The sequence below is a fragment of the Mustelus asterias genome, chromosome 10, assembly GCF_964213995.1.
Source record: "Mustelus asterias chromosome 10, sMusAst1.hap1.1, whole genome shotgun sequence".
Taxonomy (NCBI): domain Eukaryota; kingdom Metazoa; phylum Chordata; class Chondrichthyes; order Carcharhiniformes; family Triakidae; genus Mustelus; species Mustelus asterias.
Genome location: NC_135810.1, coordinates 108,240,047 through 108,265,095, shown reverse-complemented (window position 1 = coordinate 108,265,095; position 25,049 = coordinate 108,240,047). Strand labels below are relative to the sequence as shown.

The window sequence follows — 25,049 nt, the reverse complement described above, 5'->3', positions numbered from 1 at the left end:
TTAAACATGCTGGCTGTCTTCCAGTTTTATCTATCTATCGTCTATGACCCCATTAAGCAGCATTACAAAAAGGCCAGCTCCCGACCTGTACCACCAATGGCTTATCGATGGCATGAAGAAGCAGACATTTAATTATTTATTTATTAGTGTCACAAGTAGGCTTACATTAACACTGCAATGAAGTTACTGTGAAAATCCCCTAGTCGCCACACTCCGCCACCTGTTCAGGTATACTGAGGGGGAATTTAGCATGGCCAATGCACCTAACCAGCACGTCTTTTGGACTGTGGGAGGAAACTGGAGCACCCGGAGGAAACCCACTCAGACACGAGGAGAACATGCAGACTCCACACAAACAGTGACCCAAGTCGGGAATCGAGCCTGGGTCCCAGGCACTATGTGGCAGCAGTGTTAACCACTGTGCCACCCTGCCACCCATGGCATCACAAAGAGCGTAAAATGGTGTTTGGGCCCTAGCAATGCCATTGGCATGTTATTTTGATATATAAATTTCATCCTCCACTGGTTTCAGGTGAGAGTGCCTCCCAGCTAAATTCAGGCTCACGTGATGCACGATAGGTAGGCCTCTTGGTGGTAATGTTCTGAATTGTATTTGACAATCATTATTCCACTGTCACCCTGATCATATCAAAAAATGGTGAATCATCCCCGAGAAGGCTGCTGCTGGGTTCTGCCTTGGCCACTTGGCTCCAGACTTCATTGCAGCCTTCGTCTAGGCAAAAGGGGTGCTTCTTAATGCCAGGGACCTGGGTTCAATTCTGGCTCGGGCGACTGTCTGTGTGGAGCTTGCACATTCTCCCCGTGTCTGCGTGGGTTTCCTCCGGGTGCTCCGGTTTCCTCCCACAGTCCAAAAATGTGCAGGTTAAGTTGATTGGCCATGCTAAATTGCCCCTTAGTGTCAGGGGGATTAGTGGGTAAAATACTTGGAGTCTAGGACAGGGCCTGGGTGGGATTGTGGTCGGTGCAGGCTCAATGGGCTGAATGGCCTCCTCCTGCACTGTAGGGATTCCATGACATCAAGGCAGCAATTGACCAAGTGTGGCGTAAAGTAACCCTGGCAAAATTGAAGGCAATGGGAATCAGGTGGAGAACTCTCCACTGTTTGGAGTCATACCTAGCACAAAAGTCGTTAGTTGTGCCCGTTGGAGGCCTATCATCTCAGCCCCAGTGCATCGCTGCAGGAGGCCCCTCCGGGTGCCGCCTTAGGCCCAACCCTCTTCATCATCAGTATTTATCGTGACTCCTCAGGTAGTGATACAAATATCAGGCAATGACCACCTACAACAAGAGAGAAACCAGCAATCTACTTTTCCTGAATGAATGAAGCTCCAGCAACAGAATCACGACACCACCCAGGCACCAACCCGCTTGATCAACACCCTCTCCACTGCAAAGTTATCCATTCTGATGAACAGTCATGAAATGAAACATTAACTCTGCTTCTCTATCCATGGGATGCTATCAGGCCTGCGGTGTATTTCCAGCAGTTGCTGTGTTTATTTCCTAACCACCACCTTAATCATGCTCTCCTTCACTACTGAGGTGCAGTGGCAGCAATGTGTACCATCTATCAATGCACTGCAGCAACTCACCGACTCTCCTTCAACTGCACTTTCAAAACCCACAGACTCTACTCCCTGGAAGGACAAGGAGAGCAGCTGCATGTTAACCACCGCCTGCAGGCTCTCCTCCAAGCCACACACTCTCTTGATTTGAAACTATATCACCGTTACTTCGCTGTCTCTCGCTCAAAATCTTGAAACCCTCTCCCTAAAAGCACTGAAGGTGTACCAACTCCACATAGAGGTTTGATTTGATTTGATTTATTATTGTCACATGTACTAGTACACAGTGAAAAGTATTGTTTCTTGCGCGCTATACAGACAAAGCATACCGTTCATAGAGAAGGAAAGGAGAGGATGCAGAATGTAGTGTTACAGTCATAGCTAGGGTGTAGAGAAAGATCAACTTAATGCAAGATAAGTCCATTCAAAAGTCTGACAGCAGCAGGGAAGAAGCTGTTCTTGAGTCGGTTGGTACGTGACCTCAGACTTTTGTATCTTTTTCCAGAAGGAAGAAGGTGGAAGAGAGAATGTCCGGAGTGCGTGGGATCCTTAATTATGCTGGCTGCTTTTCCGAGGCAGCGGGAAGTGTAGACAGAGTCAATGGATGGGAGACTGGGCAATTAAGGGCAATAAATGTTGACCTTGCCAGTGAAGTCTGTTAAAGACCTTAGTCATGATGTGGAGACGCCGGCGTTGGACTGGGGTAAACACAGTAAGAGTTTTAACAACACCAGGTTAAAGTCCAACAGGTTTATTTAGTAGCAAATGCCATTAGCTTTCGGAGCACTGCTCCTTCGTCAGATGGAGTGGATATCTGCTCTCAAACAGGGCATACAGAGACACAAAATCAAGTCACAAAATCAAGTGGGTTTATGTCACACTATCAGTAACCCCCACAGCTTGCCTCCTGGACTTGCAGAATCTCACTGGCTGTCCTGTCTGGAGACAATACACATCTCTTTAACCTGTGCTTAATGCTCCCTCCACTCATATTGTCTGTATCTTTAAGACCTGGTTGGCTGTAGAGATTCGCATTCTAATCAGTATTCTGTAACTTGATTTTGTGTCTCTGTATGCCCTGTTTGAGAGCAGATATCCACTCCATCTGACGAAGGAGCAGCGCTCCAAAAGCTAATGGCATTTGCTACCAAATAAACCTGTTGGACTTTAACCTGGTGTTGTTAAAACTCTTAAAGTCCTTAGTACCAAGAGGTCCCCCTCAAGAACTACTCCACAGCCAGACGGCTGTGGGGTGGCACGGAAGCAGTGGTTAGCACTGCTGCTTCACAGCTCCAGGCACCTGGGTCCGAATCCCGGCTCAGGTCGCTGTCTGTGTGGAGTTTGCACATTCTCCCTGTGTCTGCGTGGGTTTCCTCCGGGTGCTCCGGTTTCCTCCCACAGTCCAAAGATGTGCGGGCTAGGTTGATTGCCCATTCTAAATTGCCCCTTAGTGTCCCGGGATGCATAGGTTAGAGGGGTTAGTGGGTAAATATGTAGGGATATGTGGATAGGGCCTGGGTGGGATTGTGGTTGGTGCAGACTCGATGGGCTGAATGGACTCTTTCTGCACTGTAGGATTCATAAGAACATAAGAAATAGGAGCAGGAGTAGGCCATCTAGCCCCTCGAGGCTGCCCCGCCATTCAATAAGATCATGGCTGATCTGAAGTGGATCAGTTCCATTTACTCGCCTGATCCCTATAACCCCTAATTCCCTTACCGTTCAGGAATCCATCTATCCGTGATTTAAACATATTCAACGAGGTAGCCTCCACCACTTCAGTGGGCAGAGAATTCCAGAGATTCACCACCCTCTGGGAGAAGAAGTTCCTCCTCAACTCTGTCCTAAACTGACCCCCCTTTATTTTGAGGAGGTGCCCTCTAGTTCTAGCTTCCTTTCTAAGTGGAAAGAATCTCTCCACCTCTACCCTATCCAGCCCCTTCATTATCTTATGGGTCTCTATAAGATCCCCCCTCAGCCTTCTAAATTCCAATGAATACAAACCCAATCTGCTCAGTCTCTCCTCATAATCAACACCCCTCATCTCTGGTATCAACGTGGTGAACCTTCTCTGCACTCCCTCCAACGCCAATATATCCTTCCGCAAATAAGGGGACCAATACCGCACACAGTATTCCAGCTGCGGCCTCACCAATGCCCTGTACAGATGCAGCAAGACATCTCTGCTTTTATATTCTATCCCCCTTGCGATATAGGCCTATGATTCTATGATTCAGACGTCACTGAACATGGGTCCTTATTGCAGTCTACTCACTCCACACTCCAGCAGGCAACTGCCCTCTCAGGGTGATTCCTGGCCAGCTCATCCCACACCCAGGGTCATATGACTCTTCCCTTAAAGGGGCTATGCTCCAACATGCAAAGCAACGCCCACATCCCCATTCAAGAATAAATAAATATACAAAATACATCAGTTTGCTCAAAAGTCTCAGCTAATCGTCAAATCTGTGATTCCTGCATTTGTGGCATTGGTTGCATTCACATCTCACACCAGCTGCTGTGCATTGACTTCTTCTCATTTTTGGTTTCAATTTGGTGTCATTCGTATCAGGTACTTTTTCTAGAAATAATCCTTCTGGAATGCTTAGAGAGCAAATGTTGGGAATGCAGGGATGTAAATGAATCTTGGATTGGGGTGGAATTTAATTGGCAATAACACAGGGACAAGAACCGGAATCTTGAGGAGATGAGTAGAAATTAGAGAAACTGTTCTGATTTGATTTGATTTATTATTGTCACATGTATTGGGATACAGTGAAAAGTATTGTTTTTTGCTCGGGATACAGACAAAGCATACCATTCATAGAGAACATTGGGAGGAAGGAAAGGAGAGGATGCAGAATGTGGTGTTACAGTCACAGCTAGGGTGTGGAGAAAGCTTAATATAAGGTGGGTCCATTCAAAAGCCGGATGACAGCAGGAAAGAAGCTGTTCTTGAGTTGGTTGAAGGTGGAAGGGAGTATGTCCAGGATGCGTGGGGTCCTTGATTATGCTGGCTGCTTTTCCGAGGCAGCGGGAAGTGTAGACAGAGTCAATGGATGGGAAGCTGGTTTGAGTGATGGACTGGGCTTCATTCACAACCCTTTGTAGTTTCTTATGGTCTTGGACAGAGCAGGAGCCATACCAAGCTCTGATACAGCCGGAAAGAATGCTTTCTACGGTGTGTCTGTCAAAATTGGTGAGAGTCGCAGCGGACATGCCGAATTTCCTTAGCCTGCTGAGAAAGTAGAAGTGTTGGTGGGCTTTCTTAACTGTAGCTTTGGCGTGGAGGGACCAGGACAGGTTGTTGGTCTTCTGGACACATAGAAACTTTGAAGCTCTCGACCATTTCCACTTCATTCCATTGGTGGGAGGGATGAGAACAAGAGGATTTAAGGTGAATGGCAGAAGAACCAAATGTGACGTGAGAAAAAACATTTTCGACACGACGTATGGTTAGGATTTGGAAAGCATTGCCGGAGAGTTGGAGGGAGGCCCAACTGCGACTTTCGAAAGGGAATTGGATTAGCAGCTGAAGAGAGAGAAAAAATAATCGCAAGGCTACAGGGCAAACGTGGGGGAGTGGGACGAGCTGAGGTGTTCTTGTAGAGAACTGACAGAAATACGATGGGCCGAATGGCATCCTTCTGTGCTGTGACCATTCTATCATCTAATCTGTGTTCTATGAACTTTGGAAGAAACAGTGGGGCAAGTTCTCCTCGAAAAATAATGGTAAATTCATGTCATACGGTGTTATGAATGCACAGGCAGCCACCAAGGTCAGGGAAAAGAGACAATACTAACCAGTCAGTATATACCTCTCCACCAATCATCTCACATAAAGAGCAGCTCACCAACATCATTATTGTTTTATTTAAGAACTTACTGGATTTGCACGTAAATTGCCCATTACATTTGCTGCAGAAAGTTAGGACTCCGACTTAACAGAGAAAGTTAAGTCATTTAGTGATGCGATGATTGTTAATGAAATAGCAATCAACCTCTCTGGCCTAGAAGGGGAACAGTTTAATCTCTGACACAAGAGTAAAGCATCGTAAATAAAACCAGATATGCAGGAAACACTCAACACGCCCGCCAGCTTTCATGGAGAGAGAAACCAGGGGTGATCCCATCCGGTCAGTGACCCTTCATCAGGACTGGCAGTGCTCAGAAATGTAACCACTTGTTAAGACAAGCAGGGAGAAGGAGAGGTGAGAAATGGCCAAGAGGACAGGTCTGCGACAGGGCAGAAGGCAGGAGTCACCAAATGACAGAAGAAGATGATGGAAGAAAGGAAAAGCGGCACGGTGGCACAGTGGTCAGCACTGCTGCCTCTCAGCGCCAGGGATCCGGCTTCAATTCCGGCCTCGGGTCACTGTCTGTGTGGAGTTTGCACATTCTCCTCGTGTCTGCGTGGGTTTCCTCCGGGTGCTCCGGTTTCCTCCCACACTCCAAAGATGTGCAGGTTAGGTGCATTGACCATGCTCAATCGCCCCTTCGTTTCAGGGGGATTAGCAGGGCAAATATATGGGGCCAGGGTGGGATTGTTGTCAGTCCAGGCTCGATGGGCTGAATGTCCTGTTTCTGCACTGTCGTGATGCCAAGATTCTAAACAATGATAGAAGGCAAAACGAGACAGTAAAGATTCAAGAAAGATGTGTCTGAAAGAGATGTAAATGGAAATAGTGCCATTCAAAGTGTGGGAGAGGAGGCATTATGATCTGAAATTGTTAAACTCAACGTTGGTTCTGAAAGCTGCAAAGGTGGTGTCCCTCGAACTGACACTGATTTTCAGTGGAACAGTGTAGGAGAATAGAGAGAGAGAGGTGAGAGTGGCAGTGGAGAGGAGAATAAAAGTGAATTAAGGGTAACGAACAAATGGAACAGTTCCATTCACCCCTGAATTTATTACGTTCTGCAAATTGTTTTTGCTTTTGTTTTCTTACTTTTCCTTCCTGACGCTGTTTTCCTTGTTGAACCATCCTTTCCCCTTCAGTTTCTGCTCTGTTGACTTAAATTCACCCAGGCACTCTCTTGTTCCTCTGTCCCTTTTTTATCCTTAAACCTCATTGGTTCCATCTCTGATAGATGCCCCATTGTCCTTGCCACATGCACGTTCACACTTCCTACAAGTTACGGTGCAAATTATGAAATCAAACTGCAGGGTGCAGGGAAAGCTCGAACTATAACAGTGCACACCACGAGTGGCCCTGTTGCTGCAGCACGAGTGGCCCTGTTGCTGCACCACGAGTGGCCCTGTTGCTGCACCACGAGTGGCCCTGTTGCTGCAGCACGAGTGGCCCTGTTGCTGCAGCACGAGTGGCCCTGTTGCTGCAGCACGAGTGGCCCTGTTGCTGCAGAACTTGGCCCAGTGCTCCACAATGAGGGATTACGAGGTGATCTATCAATATATGCTTTATAAGACTCCCAGGGTCAGAATTTCAGTTGTGCTGCATCACCTGTAGTGATGCCATGGGGGCATGGCCCCGTTGAGGTCATCACCTGAGTTATCTGCAGTGAAACACATCTGTGACCTTGCCCTTGAGGAGCTGGCAAAAGTGGCAACACAGGTAGCCAAGTTTATTAAGAAGGCATATGCCAGGGCATTGAGTACAAGAGTTGGGAAATCATGTTGCAGCTATATAAAACCTTGGTTAAGCCGCATTTGGAGTATTGCGTGCAGTTCTAGTAGCCACACTGCCAGAAGGACATGGTGTTTTGGAGAGAGTGCAAAGAAAGTTCACCAGGATGTTGGCCTGGTCTCAAGGGTGTTGGCTAGGAGGAGAGGTCGATTAAACTAGGATTGTTTTCACTGGAATGACGGAGGCTGAGGGGAGACCTGATAGAGGTCTACAAAATTATGAGAAGCATTGACAGGATGGATAGTCAGAGGCTTTTTTCCCAGGGTGGAAGTGTCAATTACAAGGGGACACGGTTCAAGGTGAGAGGGGGAACGTTTAGGGGAGATGGGCGGGGGAACTTTTTCATGCAGAGAGTGGTGGGTGCCTGGAATGCACTGCCAGAGGAGGTGGTGGAAGTGGGAAGATTAGCAAAATTTAAGAGGCATCTGGATGGGTACATGAATAGGGAGGGAATAGAGGGATACGGACCGAGTAAGGGCAGAAGTTTTTTCAGTTTAATTAGGGCATCATGATCAGCACGGGCTTGGAGGGCCGAAGGGCCTGTTCCTGTATTGTACTGTTCTTTGTTCTAAAACTGTTCTTTACCCTGGACTTCTGCAACACGCTCATTGTCCACACGAGTCATCCAACTGTCCCCAACTCTATGCTGGCTTCTAAGGTATCTGCATTGCCATTATCTGAGCTGGTGATGTGACCTCGTCATCAGTACTTTGCTGTCACTCTCTCACCCTCTATGGGTTTCAGGGGGTACATAGTGCCACCAGTATCCCGGTGCCTGTTCAGAATTGCACCCGCTTGGCTGAAACCAGGGCAAGCTGAAAGTCTATGAAGCAGTGTCATGCAGCCTAAACAACTGATACCACACCTGTAAAGTAAAGGGTTAACTCTAATGCAGCTGCTGAGTATGTGTCTGAGGAGCTCACTGACAGTAGATGACTGAGAAGCGTCTCACAGAGTAGCTTCAGCTATGTCTGGCTTAACCTTTGCAAATAATTAGTATGTAATTAAATGTATTTTCAGCAAAAGATCATTGCCTCCAGCAAGCTCTCTTCTGGAATAAGAGGCTAACAAATCTGGAGATAAATTCACAATGACAGAACACTAGGCTCACAAATTTGGCTAATGCTAGCCCTGGCAAGTAATTTATGTGGCCCAGATCAGGCATTAGGCTGAAGGTGGGCCTTACAATAACATTCCTTAAAGGGCCAGGCACCCACATAAGGCATTTTTCTTGACAATTCTTTTCTGTTGCAAAGTATCTAGACGTACCCGGGTATGTTTCTGGCGGTCTATTGTGTTGAGTTTCTGGCTTTGCCAGGGAGTGTTGCTGCTTCCTCATAGAAATGGAGGAGGCATGGGGTGATTTGTCCTCACAAAGGCTGCAACTGATGCGGGGGTGGGGAGTGTGGGAGTAGAGGGCCGCAGTAGCATTGCCTCTGGATCTTCAGCGCAGCAGGAAGGTGGAGCAGAGGGTGTGGAGAAGGAAAGCTTTGCATTATGCCTCCTGCCAACTTGGAGCCAGACCCTTCCATGCTCCTTGAGAGAGACAGAGGGCTGGTTAGCAGGCCAGCCAATGCACCCAACATCTCGGTGTACATGCCCACTCAGTGCCTTCCAGTAAGCAGCCCCATTGAGGTCATCATCTTTTTGATTTGATTTTTGATTTGATTTGATTTATTATTGTCACATGTATTAGCATACAGTGAAAAGTATTGTTTCTTGCGTGCTATACAGACAAAACACACCGTTCATAGATAAAGAAATGAGAGAGTGCAGAGTGTCGTGTTACAGTCATAGCTAGGGTGTAGAGAAAGATCAACTTAATGTGAGGTAGGTCCACTCAAAAGTCTGATGGGAAGAAGCTGTTCTTGAGTCGGTTGGTACGTGACCTCAGACTTTTTCCCAACGGAAGAAGGTGGAAGAGAGATTGTCCAGGGTGCATGGGGTCCTTAATTATGCTGGCTGCTTTGCCAAGGCAGCGGGAAGTTATCAGAGTTACCTGCAGTAGAAGACATCTGTGACTTCGCCCTCAGGGGAGCTGGGAAAACTATAATTTCTCCTTGGACTTCTGCAACACATTCATTGTCCACATGAGTCATCCAACTGACCCCAACTCTATGCTGGCCCCCAAGGTATCTGCAGTGCCATTATCTGAGCTGGGGATGGCACCTCGTCATCAGTACTTTGCTGTCACTCTCTCACCCTCCACGGGCTGCTCTGGCTGCAGAGGTGACAATTCTGGATACTTGAAAGCCAGGAATCAGAGGATTGGGGTGAGGAAAGTGTAGTGTGGTTTAAAGCAAAAGGTCCATGGTCACATCATCAGAAGCTTGGTGAAGATGGGGTGTATTGGGAATTGAGAAGGAGCACGAGGCGGGAGCCATACCATCACCCTCAATGTTCTCAGGGTTGTTGAATACCTCAAGACCAAGTTACAACCAGCCCCATGATGTCAACAGTAATCTCTTCCAGAGAATTTGGGAGAATGCAGGTATCCATGTCTCTCACCGGGTCTGCTCTGCTTTCTTCTATTGTTGTCCTGCAAGAGAGAGAACAGCATGATTATGTTTCACTGTATCGGAGTGATGTGCCTGCCACGCTGAAGGTGTGTGTAGGCAGCACTAGGTTAGAGTGAGGCTGACAGTATAGGTATATATGTGAAAGAGGAGTAAATGATCTGAATATTAGCTGTGAGTGCTGAGTGCCAGGGAGTGGTGTTGGGTGATGTATTGGGCAGCGTGAGAGATTGAGGGCGTGGTGAATAGATGTCAGGTTAGGATACATCTATCACCCGCTGGAGGTCGTTAGACTATTTGTGGCATTTCTGACTCCAGCAGTTGACATCTCCGGTCCCCTGCCCAATGCCTTTCTGAGCTTGGTCTTTGAGAAACCCCCGTTCTCCACCTCCCCTCTGCCTGGCAGAATCAGAGTATATCCCCTCCTGCTCACTGCTCAGGCCTCCAGCACTGCATCTGTAACCCTGGAACCCTCTTCCTGTCCTGGTATTCACTTCCCTATCATTTAAATTGCAGCAATATCTTTCAGTGCCACCTCCCTTTAAGAGGGACAGCCTGCTTTAAAGAAAAGCATGCAGGGGCGTCACGGTGGCACAGTGGTTAGCACTGCAGCCTCACAGCGCCAGGGATCTGGGTTCGACTCCGGCCTCGGGTCACCGTCTGTGTGGAGGTTGCACATTCTCCCCATGTCTGCGTGCATTTCCTCCGGGTGCTCCGGTTTCCTCCAAAGATGTGCAGGTTAGGTGGATTGGCCATGCTAAATTTGCCTTTAGTGTCAGAGGGATTAGCAGGGTAAATACATGGTGTTGGCGATTGGGCCTGGGTGGGATTGTTGTCGGTGCAGGCTCGATGGGCTGAGTGGCTTCCTTCTGCACTGTAAGGATTCTAAGCAGGTCATACTAAATGGTTTCTGACCAGCACTATTCAGCTCCCCGCTAAACACACGGGCAGCTCCCCGCTAAACACACGGGCAGCTCCCCGCTAAACACACGGGCAACTCCCCGCGAAACACACGGGCAGCTCCCCGCTAAACACACGGGCAGCTCCACGCTAAACACACGGGCAGCTCCCCGCTAAACACACGGGCAGCTCCCCGCTAAACACACGGGCAGCTCCCAGCTAAACACACGGGCAGCTCCCCACTAAACACATGGGCAGCTCCCCGCTAAACACGTGGGCAGCTCCCCGCTAAACACACAGGCAGCTCCCCGCTAAACACACGGGCAGCTACCCGCTAAACACACGGACAGCCAGCAATGTTAAATAGAAGACAGCAGCAAGAGATCTGCTCGGCCAGACAAGACAAGCATTCAGATGAGTTGGAGACAAAAAATTGTGCATTGCCCATTTCAACATTTAAATTAGGAGCGTAGTAGGCCATTCAGCCCCTCGAGCCTACCCCACCATTCAATACCATCACGGCTTATCTGATTGTGTCCTTAACTCCGCACTCCCATCGACCCCCAGTATCCTTTGACTCCTTTGTTGGTCAAAGATCTATCCCCCCTGTCTTAAAAATATTCATTAACTCTGCTTCCACTCTCTGGAGAAGAGAGTTCCACATGGCCCTTTGATAGAAAAGTCCATCATAAATTCGAGACCACTTATTTTTAAATACTGTCCACTAATTCTAGTCTCTCACAAGGGGAAACATCCTCTCAGCATTCACCTTGTCAAGTCCCCTCAGGTTCTTATATGTTTCAGTAAGATCACATCTCATTCTTCTAATCTCCAGTGGATACTGGCCCAGCCTGTCCAAGCTTTCCTCATAAGGTACACCTCCTTTCCCAGGTATCAGTCCAGCGAACATTCTCCAAATTGTTTTAACACATTTATATCCTTTCTTAAATAAGGAGACCAAAACCATACACAGTACTCCAGGTATGGTCCCTTCATAATGGGTGGCACAGTGGTTAGCACTGCTGCCTCACAGCGCCAAGGACCCGGGTTCAATTCTGGCCACGGGTTACTATCTGTGTGGAGTTTGCACATTCTTTCCGTGTCTGCGTGGGTTTCCTCCGGGTGCTCCGGTTTCCTCCCACAGTCCGAAAGACATGCTGGTTAGGTGGGTTGGTCATGCTAAATTGCTCCTTAGTGTCATGGGGACTAGCAGGGTAAATATGTGGGGTTACAGGAACTGAGTGGGTTTGTTGTTGGTGCAGGCCCGATGGGCCGAATGGTCTCCTTCTGTACTGTAGGGATTCTATCCTATTCCATTCTATCCTATCACCCTGTACAACTGTAGCAAAATATCTCCTTGTTTATATTCCATTCCCCTTGCAATAAACAACAACTTTTCATTTCAAACTGAAGAGGCAGAGGAAGTCACGAATTGCAACTATAAAACAGGGCAGATTAATTTCTAACACTTAAAGTATTGCTGGATTATAATTGGACCAGATCTTCTGACGGCAACAGCAGTGATTGTTGAGACGTCAACTGCTATTGCTCCTTCGAACCCATTGAAATACCTGAACCATGCACATGCTAGGCAATGACCCCGGACGTTTAAACTTCCGAGGGGCTGATTTACATTGGCTGGGACACTACGATAATATTTCTGATACTGGCCTTGGTGTCGGGAATTTGGCTTAGATACACAATTTACCCAGATGCTTGGCCCAGTATTGTTCCACTATTTAATTTCTTGTTTAAATCAGAGATTAACAGTGAAACTCAACCTACAACCAGAAGAGAAAATGCTGCAAAATCTCAGCAGGTCTGGCAGCGTCTGTAAGGAGAGAAAAGAGCTGACGTTTCGAGTCCAGACGACCCTTTGTCAAAGTTAAAAGGCATTGAAAGTGGGAGATATTTATACTGCAGATTGAGGGAATGAAAGATGAGTCATAGCCACAGAAACCAGGGGAAAGGCTGCTAATGGCAGTCCTTAGAGAGAATAGAAGGTGTGAGTGGCCAAACAGCAGAGAAGCTGCAATCAGAGGGTAAACAGCGACAGATGAAGGTGTGGGGGGAGGGGGGAGATGGGTGGGAGAGAGGTAAAATAGAGAAAAGGGGGGAAAGGGGAAGCAAAGGGGGGAGAAAAGGTAAGGAAAGGGGGGATAAAATAGGGGGAAAGAGTGGGGGGGAAGAAAAATAAAAGGCGACAATAAAGAAATGAAAAGTAGAGAACAGTTAAAAATTAAATGAAATGAAAACAAAGAGGTGGAGATGGGGGAGAGCTAATCACCTGAAGTTGTTGAATTCGATGTTGAGACCGGAAGGCTGTAAAGTGCCGAGCCGGAAGATGAGATGCTGTTCCTCCAGTTTGTGTTGAGCTTCACTGGAACATTGCAGACATGTGGGCATGGGAGCAGCATCGTGTGTTAAAACGGCAGCAACCGGAAGGTCAGGGTCCTGATTGCGCACAGACCGAAGGTGCTCAGCAGAGCGATCACCCAGTCTACGCTTGGTCTCTCCGATATAGAGGAGACCAGATTGGGAGCAGCGAATGCAATAGACCAAATTGAAAGAGGTGCAAGTGAAACGCTGCTTAACCTGAAATGAATGTTTTGGACCTTGGATGGTGAGCATGGAAGAGGAAAGGGGCAAGTGTTACACCTGCTGCGATTGCATGGGAAGGTGCCATGGGTGATGGGAGAGGTGTTGGGTGTAGTGGAGGAGTGGACCAGGTTATCCCAGAGGGAACGGTCTCTGTGGAATGCTGACAGAGGGAGTGAAGGGAAGATGTGTTTGGTGGTGGCATCGGGCTGGAGTTGGCGAAAATGTCGGAGGATTTTGCTTTGCATGCGAGGCTGGTGGGGTGAAATGTGAGAACAAGGGGGACTCTATTCTTGTTTTGAGAGAGAGGGGAGGGGGCACAGTGGTTAGCACTGCTCCAGGGACTTGTGTTCAATTCCCGGCTTGGGTCCCTTCTGTGTGGAATTTACACGTTCTCCCCATGTCTGTGTGGGTTTCCCCCGGGTGCTCCGGTTTCCTCCCACAGTCCAAAGACGTGCGGGTTAGGAGCATTGGGCTATGCTCAATCACCCCTTAGTGTCCCGAGATGCGTAGGTTAGAGGGATTAACGGGGTAAATATGTGCGGCTACGGGGATAGGGCCTAGGGTGGGGATGGTGGTCGGTTCAGACTCGATGGGCCGAATGGCCTCTGTCTGCACTGTAGGGATTCTATGATTCTTTCTATGAAGGCAGTGTAACAGATAGGACTCGAGCAGTAATTGAACCGTCAGCTTTCATCTAACACTGCAGCTTTCACTTGCAATCTGTGGGCTTCCCTTGATTGCACAGCGGTTCAGGCAGGATTTCCAACTCAGTGTGCTGGCTTGCAATGCAATCAAAGTACTATTGCTGTGAGCTGGTACCAGCAGGACAAGTGCATTTTGAGAGCCATTAGTGATACTGAGAATTGCTTGCTCTCTTTTGTGATCATTGCTATCCCACCACTTGATACAAAATCTCACTCAGACCCTCGTGTGATTGAGATGAATGAACTCCAGAAAAAAATTCTAAAGATAATTTTCTCTTTCTGGGTCATTAATCTCTTAAGTGTGATTTCCCTAAGGGCTTCAATAAATATTATACTGTGAAATATTAAATAATCGCAGATTATTTAAAAGATACCATTAAGAGAGAAATGCTTTCATTTTTAATGTGGTATTCATAAAGCTCTTTGGAACCAGGGCTGAATTAATGAACTGGTAATTATTTTTTTCCCTGGAGTTTGGGAGACAGCAGTGACATATTTATCAGCCAATTCATTGCCTTCGGAAGATGGTGGATTATTTTCTTGAACGAATAGTGCTCCCATAATGGTGTCCAGGCAGGAAGTTGTAGAATATGGTCAGAGCAGTACTTCATTCATGACTTTAAACATTCACCCCCCTCCGCCTCCGACACAGAGTGGCAGCATGCCAGACCATCTATATGATGCACTGCAGAAGCTCACTAATGACCAGAACCTTCCAAACCCCACAACCACTACCTCCAAGAAGGACAAGGGCAGCAGGTGCATAGGCACACCACAACCTGTAAGTCCCCCTCCTAGCCACGCACCATCTTGACTAGGAACTCCATCACCTCGCCTACACTGTCGCTGAGTCAAAATGTTTTGAACACTCGAGTGTCAACAGTGGTTAGCACTGCTGCCTCACAGCATCAGGGACCCCGGTTTGATTCCCACCTTGGATGACTGTTTGTGTGGAGTTTGCACGCTCTCCCCGTGTCTGCGTGGGTTTCCTCCGGGTGCTTCGGTTTCCTCCCACACTCCAAAGACGTGCGGGTTAGGTTGATTGGCCATGGTAAATTGCCCCTTAGTGTCAGGGGATTGGAAGGTTAAATATGTGGAATTATGGGGATGGGAGCTGGGTGGGATTGTTGTCAGTGCAGGCTCAACAAGCTGAATGGCCTCCTTCTGCACTGTAGGGATTCTATGGTTCTAACATAGTTAGAACTGTAATTAGACTATTACTAGTCTAATACCTGGAATGACTGGGTTGTCATATGAGGAAGGGTTAGACTTGTATCTGCTGGGGTTTAGATGAGTAAGAGGTGAATTGATTGAAACACAATGATCCCGAGGGGTTTTGACAGGGTTGATGTGGAGAGGATAGGCGGGCTTTTCCAGCCTCACTCGCCCCAAGCCATAAAATCCCGCCTAAGGTCAACAGACCTTTCCATGGTCCGCTCCTCCCCCGTTCCGATTGCTGTGGCAGGTGGAACGGTAAAATTCCGACCAATGTTTCCTCTTGTGGACAAATCTAGAACTAGGGGTCAATGTCTTAAAATAAATGAAGGTGAAAGATTTTATTGCAAAAGTCAAATGAAAGGAATACGGTGAGGAAATGCCATGGAGTACCGGTTAGAAGACTGCCGTTCCACTGTTCAGATCTGGATTTGAATCCAGACCAAATTCACACGATGAAAGGTCTCTCTCTCTGATGGCTGAGGGTTCTTGATGGAATTAGCTTGGGCATTTTAATCATGGTGACTGTAGAGCATGAGGTCAGTATTAATTGGAATAGATAGTTACTTTTTGCAATAGGATAAAACTTGGCAAGGAATTAAATATCAGGAGACATGTAAACCAGGTTGCCAATTTGTAATGACCTGTTTTACGCAGTCACAAGTACATAATCTATCCCATTGTCACCAATTTTTCAATCCCACTCCAAGGGTGGAATTCTCCCATCCTGCCCATGGCGGGTTGGTGGCGGACGCGGTGACTTTGACAGGAGCCAAAAAGTCGGAACCCCGCCAGTGTAAAATCCCATTCCCGTTCTCCCAATGGTGGGTTAATGGCAGGTTGATATTCCCGTTGGCAGGTGGCGCAAATGCCATTTGCTTTCATTTGCATCTCATGAATGTTCATGGAGGGGAGGCGATGGCCCAGTGATATTATCACTAGACTATTAATCCAGAAACTCAGCTAACGTTTGGGGATCCAGGTTCGAATCCCGCTTGTGGAAGTTGAATTCAGTAAAATATATCTGGAATTAGGAATCTACTGATGACCATGAAACCATTGTTGATTGTCGGAAAAACCCATCTGGTTCACCAATGTCCTTTAGGGAAGGAAATCTGCCGTCCTTACCTGGTCTGGCCTACATGTGACCCCAGAGCTACAGCAATGTGGTTGACTCTCAACTGCCCTTGGGCAACTGGGGATGGGCAATAAATGCTGGCCAGCCAGCGACACCCATGTCCCACGAATGAAATTTTAAAAAATTAAAGCAGCTGCCTGCTGGAATCCTGTCAGGCCTTCCAATCTTGACAGAGGGAAATCACGTCAACATCAAACCCAATTGATTAAGGCTGGCGTGCACAGTATGGCCCTCAGTTGACAAGAGACTTTGAGGTGGGCAACATGCAAAGCTTACCTGCCATTGTGCTGTGCTGCTCCTGGTGGGTTAGACATCAGCCTGCCGGGACAGACTGATTCCTGCCCTCGAGCGGGTCTTCATGGACAGCACCGTGCTGCTGGATCCATGGACCCTCCTATGTCACCAACTGGTGTTGGGGAGTACAGCGGTCTCCTTCAACCCTGGTTCCACACACTAGTGTCTATCTGGACAGCACTGTGTTCCGGGACCCATGCAGCCACTGCAACCATGGTCCGACTGGGGGATTGGAGAGCGAGGTGGGAGCAGGGAGTGAGTGTGAGCAGATGAGGACAAAGGGGGGAAATGTAGAAGGAGTGTGCAAGGAGTGGGGTGGGAGTAGGGCAGTCTCTAGGGGACAATGTGGAAGGAGGACTGTGCAAGGAGGTGTTTGAGGAAAGGGCAAGGGCTCACAATAGCAGGCAAAGGGCAATGAGGTAGATGAAGGGGACGAACAATAGAAGGCAGATGAGAGGCGATGGCCTAATGGCATCATCACTAGAATATTAATCCGGAGACTCAGCTAATGTTCTGGGGACCCGAGTTCGAATCCCCCCACGGCAGATGATGGAATTTGAATTCAATAAAAATACTTGGAATTAAGAATCTACTGATGAGAAAGAACAAAGACAGTGCAGGAACAGGCCCTTCGGCCCTCCAAGCCTGCGCTGGTCACATTATCCTATCTAAACCAACCGCTTGCATCCCTCTATTCCCCGTCTGTTCATGTGTCTATCCAGATAAGTCTTAAATGTCACAAACGAATCTGTCTCAGTCACCTCACTTGGCAGTGTATTCCAGGCCCCCACCGCCCTCTGGGGCGGCACGGTAGCACAGTGGTTAGCACTGCTGCTTCACAGCTCCAGGGACCTGGGTTCGATTCCCGGCTTGGGTCACTGTCTGTGTGGAGTTTGCACATTCTCCTCATGTTTGCGTGGGTTTCCTCCGGGTGCTCCGGTTTCCTCCTACAGTCCAAAGATGTGCGGGTTAGGTTGATTGGCCATGCTAAAATTGCCCCTTAGTGTCCTGAGATGTGTCGGTTGGAGGGATTAGCGGGTAAATGTGTAGGGATATGGGAGTAGGGCCTGGGTGGGATTGTGGTCGGTGCAGACTTGATGGGCCGAATGGCCTGTTTCTGCACTGTAGGGTTTCTATGATTCTATGTGGAAAAAACTTCCCCCGCACATCTCCACTGAACCTTTCCCCCCTTATCTTGAACTTGTGCCCCCTTGTAATTGTCATTTCTGCCCTGGGAAAAAGCTTCCAACTATTCACCCTATCTATACCCCTCATAATTTTATAAACTTCTATCAGGTCGCCCCTCAGCCTCCGTCTTTCCAGGGAGAACAATCCCAGTTTATTCAATCTCTCCTCATAGCTAATACCCTCCATACCAGGCAACATCCTGGTAAATCTTTCCTGTACTCTCTCCAAAGCCTCCACATCCTTCTGGTAGTGTGATGACCAGAATTGGACACAGTATTCCAAATGTGGCCTAACCAACATTTTATACAACTGTAACATAATTTACCAACTTTTATACTCGATGCCCCGGCCGATGAAAGCAAGCATGTCATATGCTTTCTTCACCACCTTTTCCACCTGTACTGCCACTTTTAAGGATTTGTGGATCTGCAAGCCCAGATCTCTCTGTGTGTCTATGCTCCAGATGGTTCTGCCATTTATTCTACCATGAAACCATTGTCGGAAAAACCCATCTGGTTTACTAATATCCTTTAGGGAAGGGAATCTGCCACCCTTACCTGGTCTGGCCTACATGTGACTCCAGAGCCACAGCAATGTGGTTGATTCTCAAAACAAAATGCCCTCCAAGGATGACTAGGGATGGGCAAAAATGTTGGCCAGTTAGCGATGCCCATGTCTCACGAATGAATAGTGGTGGGATTGGCAGCGGCTTGGCCAAGTTGAACAAAGGTCCGATTAAGAGCAGTACTCCTCCGCTCTCCCTCTGCTACTTGGTGAGGCAGCCATCTACAAGGGGGGATGGTGGCAGGAGGGAATCGTAATGGGCGGTGGGGGGGAGTGGGGGGGAGGGGAGGTGGCAAGGTAGCAGTTGGACCATGCAAAGGTCCGTTGACCTTGGGCGGGATTTTCCGGTTTTGCGGTGAGCGTGGCCAGAAATTCCCACCCGGAGAGAGTCTCCCAGTGGCTTGCCCCTTCCAATCCGACTTTCCCACATTGTTATATTGATGGTAGCAAAGCTTAGCAGGTGTTGGGTCAAATTTTTGTGCTGTTTATATTGTTTTTGTTCCTCGCACCCATTGGTCATTGCCAGAACCTTACTTATTCATCATTATCATAAACGCCACGGAAGATGAAATGATCTTCTTGTCCTGATGTGATAAACTAAATACATTCTTGAAAATTTCATCTGACCAGTGAAGTCATAAACATACACTTGTTGAATACTCTGGAGCAGCTGGGGGAGATTTTCTCCATAGAATTTACTTTGTTATTCACTATTCCACTCCCAAATTTGAAGGAATTGTTGATTTGTGCCATGTGATTACACAGCATTAATTATTAATGTGTTTATTGTGAATTGTGAAGGATGTTGGTCCATTGGAAAGGGTGTAGAAGAAATTTACCAGGATGTTGCCTGGTTTGGAGGATATGGACTATGAAGAAAGATTGAACAAACTTGGATTGTTTTCATTGGAGCGTCGGAGGATGAGGGTGGGGGGACCTGATAGAGGTTTACAAGATTATGACAGGCTTGGATAGAGTGGATAGTCAGAGTCTTTTTCCCAGGGTTGAAGGATCAAATATTCAGGGGCATAGGTTGAGAGTGAGAGGGGGAAAATTTAAAAGAGATGTAAGGGGCAAGTTTTTCACATCGAAGGTGGTGAATGCCTGGAACACGCTGCTGGAGAAGGTGGTGGAAGCAGATTCTATAACAACATTCAACAGGCATCTGGATAGATACATGAATAGGCAGGGAACAGAGGGATATGGACCATGTAGAGACATGGTCCATAAAATATAAAGCATTTAGATAGTTACGTGGATAAGATGGGTATAGAGGGATATGGGCCAAATGCAGGCAATTAGGATTAGCTTAGGGCAGTGGTTCCCAAACTTTTTTCACTGGGCCGCACTTTCGCAATAAAAATTTGCTCGCGTCACACCAAGTTTTTTATTGATAAGAAATACATTCAAAAACAAAAAAAAAACTCCTAGCAGTGCTTGATTCACAACATAGAACACAACTACTTTATAATATGATCATGGGGCATCCAGAAAGTATAAAACAATGCATCACTTGATGCTCTTGCTCTCACTTTGGAAAAATATCTAACCATGTTTAAATGTTTCTTTGATTGTCTTTGAATCTTCCCGCCACACTTGCCATCCTCTCTCGCCGCACCAGTGTGGCGCGCCGCACCCTTTGGGAACCACTGGTTTAGGGGTTTAAAACAAAAGGCGGCATGGACAAGTTGGGCCAAAGGGCCTGTTCCCATGCTGTAAACCTCTATGACTCTATGAGACAAGAAGTTATTAGATTAGATTATGAGACAAGAAATTATGAGATTAGAGAGGCATGTGTCGATACAGACTTGGTGGGCCGAAGGGCCTGTTCCTGTGCTGTACTGTTCTTTGTCTGTCTGCATGAAGCTGTTTAATTTAAGACCACGCAATTTAAAGTCTTTTACAATGAGTGTCCCTCTTGCTGATTACAAAACCAACAGATATTTCCCTAGTGTGGAAAGCTCTCCAAATTCCAAAATGTCGAATAGTCAGGAGAATTGCAGGTACACCAACAACTGACAATAACCCGTAAAGGCCGTGGAAAGGTGGGCCCCAGTGTCAATGGGGGGATAGTGGGCAAAGGTTGTAGGGGGGAAGCAGAGCACCAGAAGTGTCTGGAAAGGCCAAGGATGTAGTAACCCTGCCAGTCTTCCTGATGGGGGTACCAGAAATAAATACATATGTACGGCCACCCGCTCCAGCCTGGCAGATTGGCAGCATGGTTGGTGGAGGGGGGAGTGGAAGTTTAAGGACTGGATGCCTGCTGTCAGGGAATGGTCCCTGGTGGTTGGGGAAGGGGGGTAGGCAGTGGTAGAGGGCTCTGGGCAAAATCAGGGGGAGGTTACATGTAGGTTTGGGCACAGTCGCGATCGGAAAGGGGGGCATCTGGGCATGATTGACTGACGACCAGAACCCCAAAGACCAAATGCTTCCTCGTGAGGCCTGGGAGATGTAGGGAAGCATTCCCACTCCTTCTGGCCTACCAAGTGTTAAAAAAAACAAAGTTGTAAGATCTATTGCAACTCTTCAGGCTACTTGGTTCCTCACCTGCCACCTTGGCAAAGACACCATGATGTTTCCCGATGTAATGAGATTAAAACTATGTCATTCCATCGGTTACATTATTGGGCTACAAATTGTGGATTGTTAATTCCTTCCACCCCGGTCTGCTTTTAGCAGCAGCATTGCCCAGACCCATAATCACTTGTATAAATATTGGCCTCGAATTCAACCGATTGGGGAATGGTGTACTATCATTATATATATTAATAATTTGGAAGAGAGAACTGAATGCATTATCTCCAAATTTGTAGATGATACAAAGTTGGGTGGGAGGGTGAGCTGTGAGAAGGATGCAGAGAAGCTTCAGTGTGATTTGGACAGGCTGAGTGTGGGGGTATCTGCATGGCAGATGCAGTAGAATGTGGATGAATGTGAGATTACCCACTCTGGTAATAATAGGAAGACAGATTATTACTTGGATGGGTGTAAATTGAGAGAGGTGGAAACTCAATGAGACCTTGAAGTCCTCGTGCATCAGTCGCTGAAAGTAAGCGCGCAGGTACAGCAGGCAGTAAAGAAGGCAAATGGTATGTTGACCTTCATAGCGAGAGGATTTGAGTATAGGGATAGGGAATTTTGCTGGTTGGTGAGGCCACACCTGGAGTATTGTGTGCAGTTTTGGTGTCCTTATCTGAAGAAGGATGTCCTTGTTATAGAGGGAGTACAGCGAAGGTTTACCAGGCTGATTCCTGGGATGGCAGGTCTGTCATGTGAGGAGAGATTAAGCCAGTTAGGATTATATTCATTAGAGTTTAGAAGAGTGAGAGGGGATCTCATATAAGCTTATAAAATTCTAACAGGGTTAATGAGGGTAGATTCAGAAAGAATGTTCCCAATGGTGGGAGAGTCCAGAGCTCGGGGTCATAGTTTGAGGATTGATGCGCGATTAAATCACTCGGGAGGCTAGATTGTACCCGGGAAATAAAGGCTTTTATTACTAACAAGAATGGAGCACACTATATACAATACAATCCCAGACTAAAGGGTCACCAGGCAGTGCAGTGACCTTTATACTTCTCCAGGTAGGCGGAGCCAACTGGAGTGTACCACAGAACAATATCAACAGGTAGAACAGCCCAACCCTAACCCCAACAGTGACAACAGTAACGTATCTACAAATACCCATAGTGCTGACCATCTATGGTTCAGTACTCATAGTGGTAACCAACTATGGTTCACCACAAGGATAAGGGGTAAACCTTTTAGAACTGAGGTGAGAAGAAATTTCTCCACCCAGATGATGATAAATGTGTGGAATTCACTACTACAGAATGTCATTGAAGCCAAAGCATTGTGTGATTTCAAGAAGAAATTAGATATAGCTCTTGGGGCTAAAGGGATCAAGGGGTATGGGAGGGAGTGGGGATCAGGATATTGAATTTGATGATCAGCCATGGTCATAATGAATGGTGGAGCAGGCTCAAAGGGCCGAATGGCCTATTCCTGCTTCTAGTTTCTATGTTTCTATTCCAATATGTTGTCCTCCCCACTCCTAATCCCATTCTGCGGCCCAGTCCTGCCCAGGACTTAAATTCGAGGCCAGAGGATGATCTGACCAGCTATCAATTTGGATCATTTAGTAAGTTCCAGTGAATGTCTGAGTAACAGGAATTTGAGCCTCCTGTTGCCACAACCCCCGCCCCCCGACCAATTTACAATTGTGATCTTGCAAGAGAGCTTTTCCTCTACAAGGACACTCCAAATCAGTGATCAGAAAGCCAGGATCCAGGATATTTGGAACCTGGCCTTCATTTCAGTCATTCCAGTGAACTCCCACCAATGTCTTCCCCGGAACCACATGGATTTTTGTGGCAAGTTACAATGTAAGAGCGTGACATCTTAACGCCAAGAGTAAGAGATCAAGCATCAAGATATTTTTACAGGTTCCTCCTCAAACACTTCCCTCTCCAGAAAACATCAGTTATCTCCAAAACTCTATGATGGCTTTCTCTTGTAATTTATTCCACAAGCGTATTACTCTCCAAATGTAAAAACTCACCTCTAATTCCTGGCTCTCCTAATTTTGAACTTGATATCTCCATGTGGTGAACCTTTGACCACATGGAAAAATTGGCTTTACTCAACACTTTCAATCCCCCATCAACACTGTCAATTCTCCCTCAACATTGTCAAACCGCCTCCCCGTTATCTGCTGTGACATTCACCATAGGTTTGCTTGTCCCAAACTGTTACTTTTTTTTATTTGTTCATGGGACATGGACATCACTGGCTAGCCAGCATTTATTGCCCATCGCTAGTTGTTGCCCTTGGCTAGGCCATTTCAGGGGGCAGTTATTGAATTCAAATTCCACCATCTGCTGTGGCGGGATTCGAACACTAGTCCCCAGATCATCAGCTGAGTTTCTGGATTAATAGTCCAGTTATGATACCATTCGGCCATCGCCTCCCTTTACTACATTGCATATCGTCCAGCTAAACATTGTGATGCTGTTGTAAATCTGTGACTGGGTGATATGACTGACGTGCGGTTTATTTTTATGTATACAACCAGGTGGATGCTCATGGAAACATCCTGCTTTCAACCCTGGAGATTCACAATGAAGTTCCGGCGACAGAGGTGACGACAAGTGTGACCGAATCTAGGAATTCGGTGATGTCCTTTGACAACTCAGGAATTCAGTACAGGAAACAAAGCACAGCCCGAGAAGGACTAGGCCGCAGCACGTTGGACAGAAATGCTGCCCAAGCCAAGAAGAACCGTTTGCGAAGGAGGTCCTCCCAGCTAAAAATTAAAATCCCAAATCTGACTGACGTTAACGCCATAGACAGGTGGTCAAGGATAGTGTTTCCGGTCATTTTCTCTTTGTTCAACTTGATCTACTGGCTGTACTACGTAAACTGATGCTAAGGTACCATCGGCAAAGTACTGAGGACTCCCGTTTATTGTACAGGGTGAAACAAACTGCCCAGTCATTATAGGAATGCAGAATGCAGCCCCGCAGCTATGGGAATCTTTTTGCTGTAGAACAAAAGCTGTGATAAATGTGAGGGAAAATTTAAAAAAAAACTCAAAAGAAAATGATAAAGGAAGATGCCCTCAGAGAGAAAGAGAATGACATTCATAAGCCTTGAACAAGCTCGTCATAGTTTGCATGAGACCATGTCACATTAACAATGAGTTATCTGCCATATACACTAGGAATTGTAAAAATTAGTAATTGTTTGGACCTTGCAAGAGTTGCTTTTTCTTGAAGCTTTTTTTTTTAGCTATTTCTAAATACAATGATCACGGCTGGTTAATATACAGTATTTAGTTAACTTTCACAGTGTCCTGCAGCATTATAGTTCATTGTGGAACCTTGCAGTATTCCTACCAGTACATAGCACAGAATGAATGCAGAATTAATTTGGCAGTGAATGGTGTTGAGTGATTTAATCATCTTACACTATGTATATTTATCATTGATAATTTAATCATGGGCAGAATTTTTGGGGGTTAGTTGCTATTCACGGTTAGACATTGTGTAAATATTCTAGTTTTAGTACTTACTTTTCATTTAATTCCATTTTCCAAACAGATATGGTAAATGCTGTAGTTTGCTCAGTGGTAACTTCATGAACATTCCTGCATACTGTTTGAATTCTTTGATGTTCCATTAAAAAAAAATAAAATGTAAAAAAAATAAAATTGGTAATAATTGGTTGGTAGAGCAGTAGCCGGAGACTGAGGTTTAATCAAATGGGTCCAATTAAAGGGTAGAGAATGGTACGTCTCACACACACACACACACATACACACTCTTAACCAGTGTCCACGCTCCCTTTGTCTACGATAGCGAGGGGTGGCACAGTGGCTGGGGGTGGCACGGTGGCGCAGTGGTTAGCACTGCTGCCTCACAGCGCCGGGACCCGGGTTCAATTCCCGGCTTGGGTCACTGTCTGTGTGGAGTTTGCACATTCTCCCCGTGTCTGTGTGGGTTTCCTCCGGGTGCTCTGGTTTCCTCCCACAGTCCAAAGATGTGCAGGTTAGGTGGATTGGCCATGATAAATTGACCCTAGCGTCAGGCGGTTAGTAGGGTAAATAAGTAGGGTTATGGGGATTATGGTCAGTGCAGACATGATGGGCCGAATGGCCTCCTTCTGCACAGTTAGGATTCTATGATTCTATGACAGTCGAG

The 25,049-nt window shown here is 46.9% G+C and overlaps 1 protein-coding gene across 1 annotated transcript in view; it reads left to right on the top strand.

Moving 5' to 3' along the window:
• The window catches only part of gabrb3 (gamma-aminobutyric acid type A receptor subunit beta3), a 359,120-nt gene extending 334,591 nt beyond the window's left edge, over nt 1-24,529 (top strand). Inside the window, exon 9 of the mRNA XM_078222876.1 lies at nt 23,423-24,529. Coding sequence (XP_078079002.1) covers nt 23,423-23,773 — 351 coding nt within the window. The 3' untranslated portion in view covers nt 23,774-24,529. The remainder of the gene's footprint in view (nt 1-23,422) is intronic.
• Nucleotides 24,530-25,049: the final 520 nt, after the last annotated feature.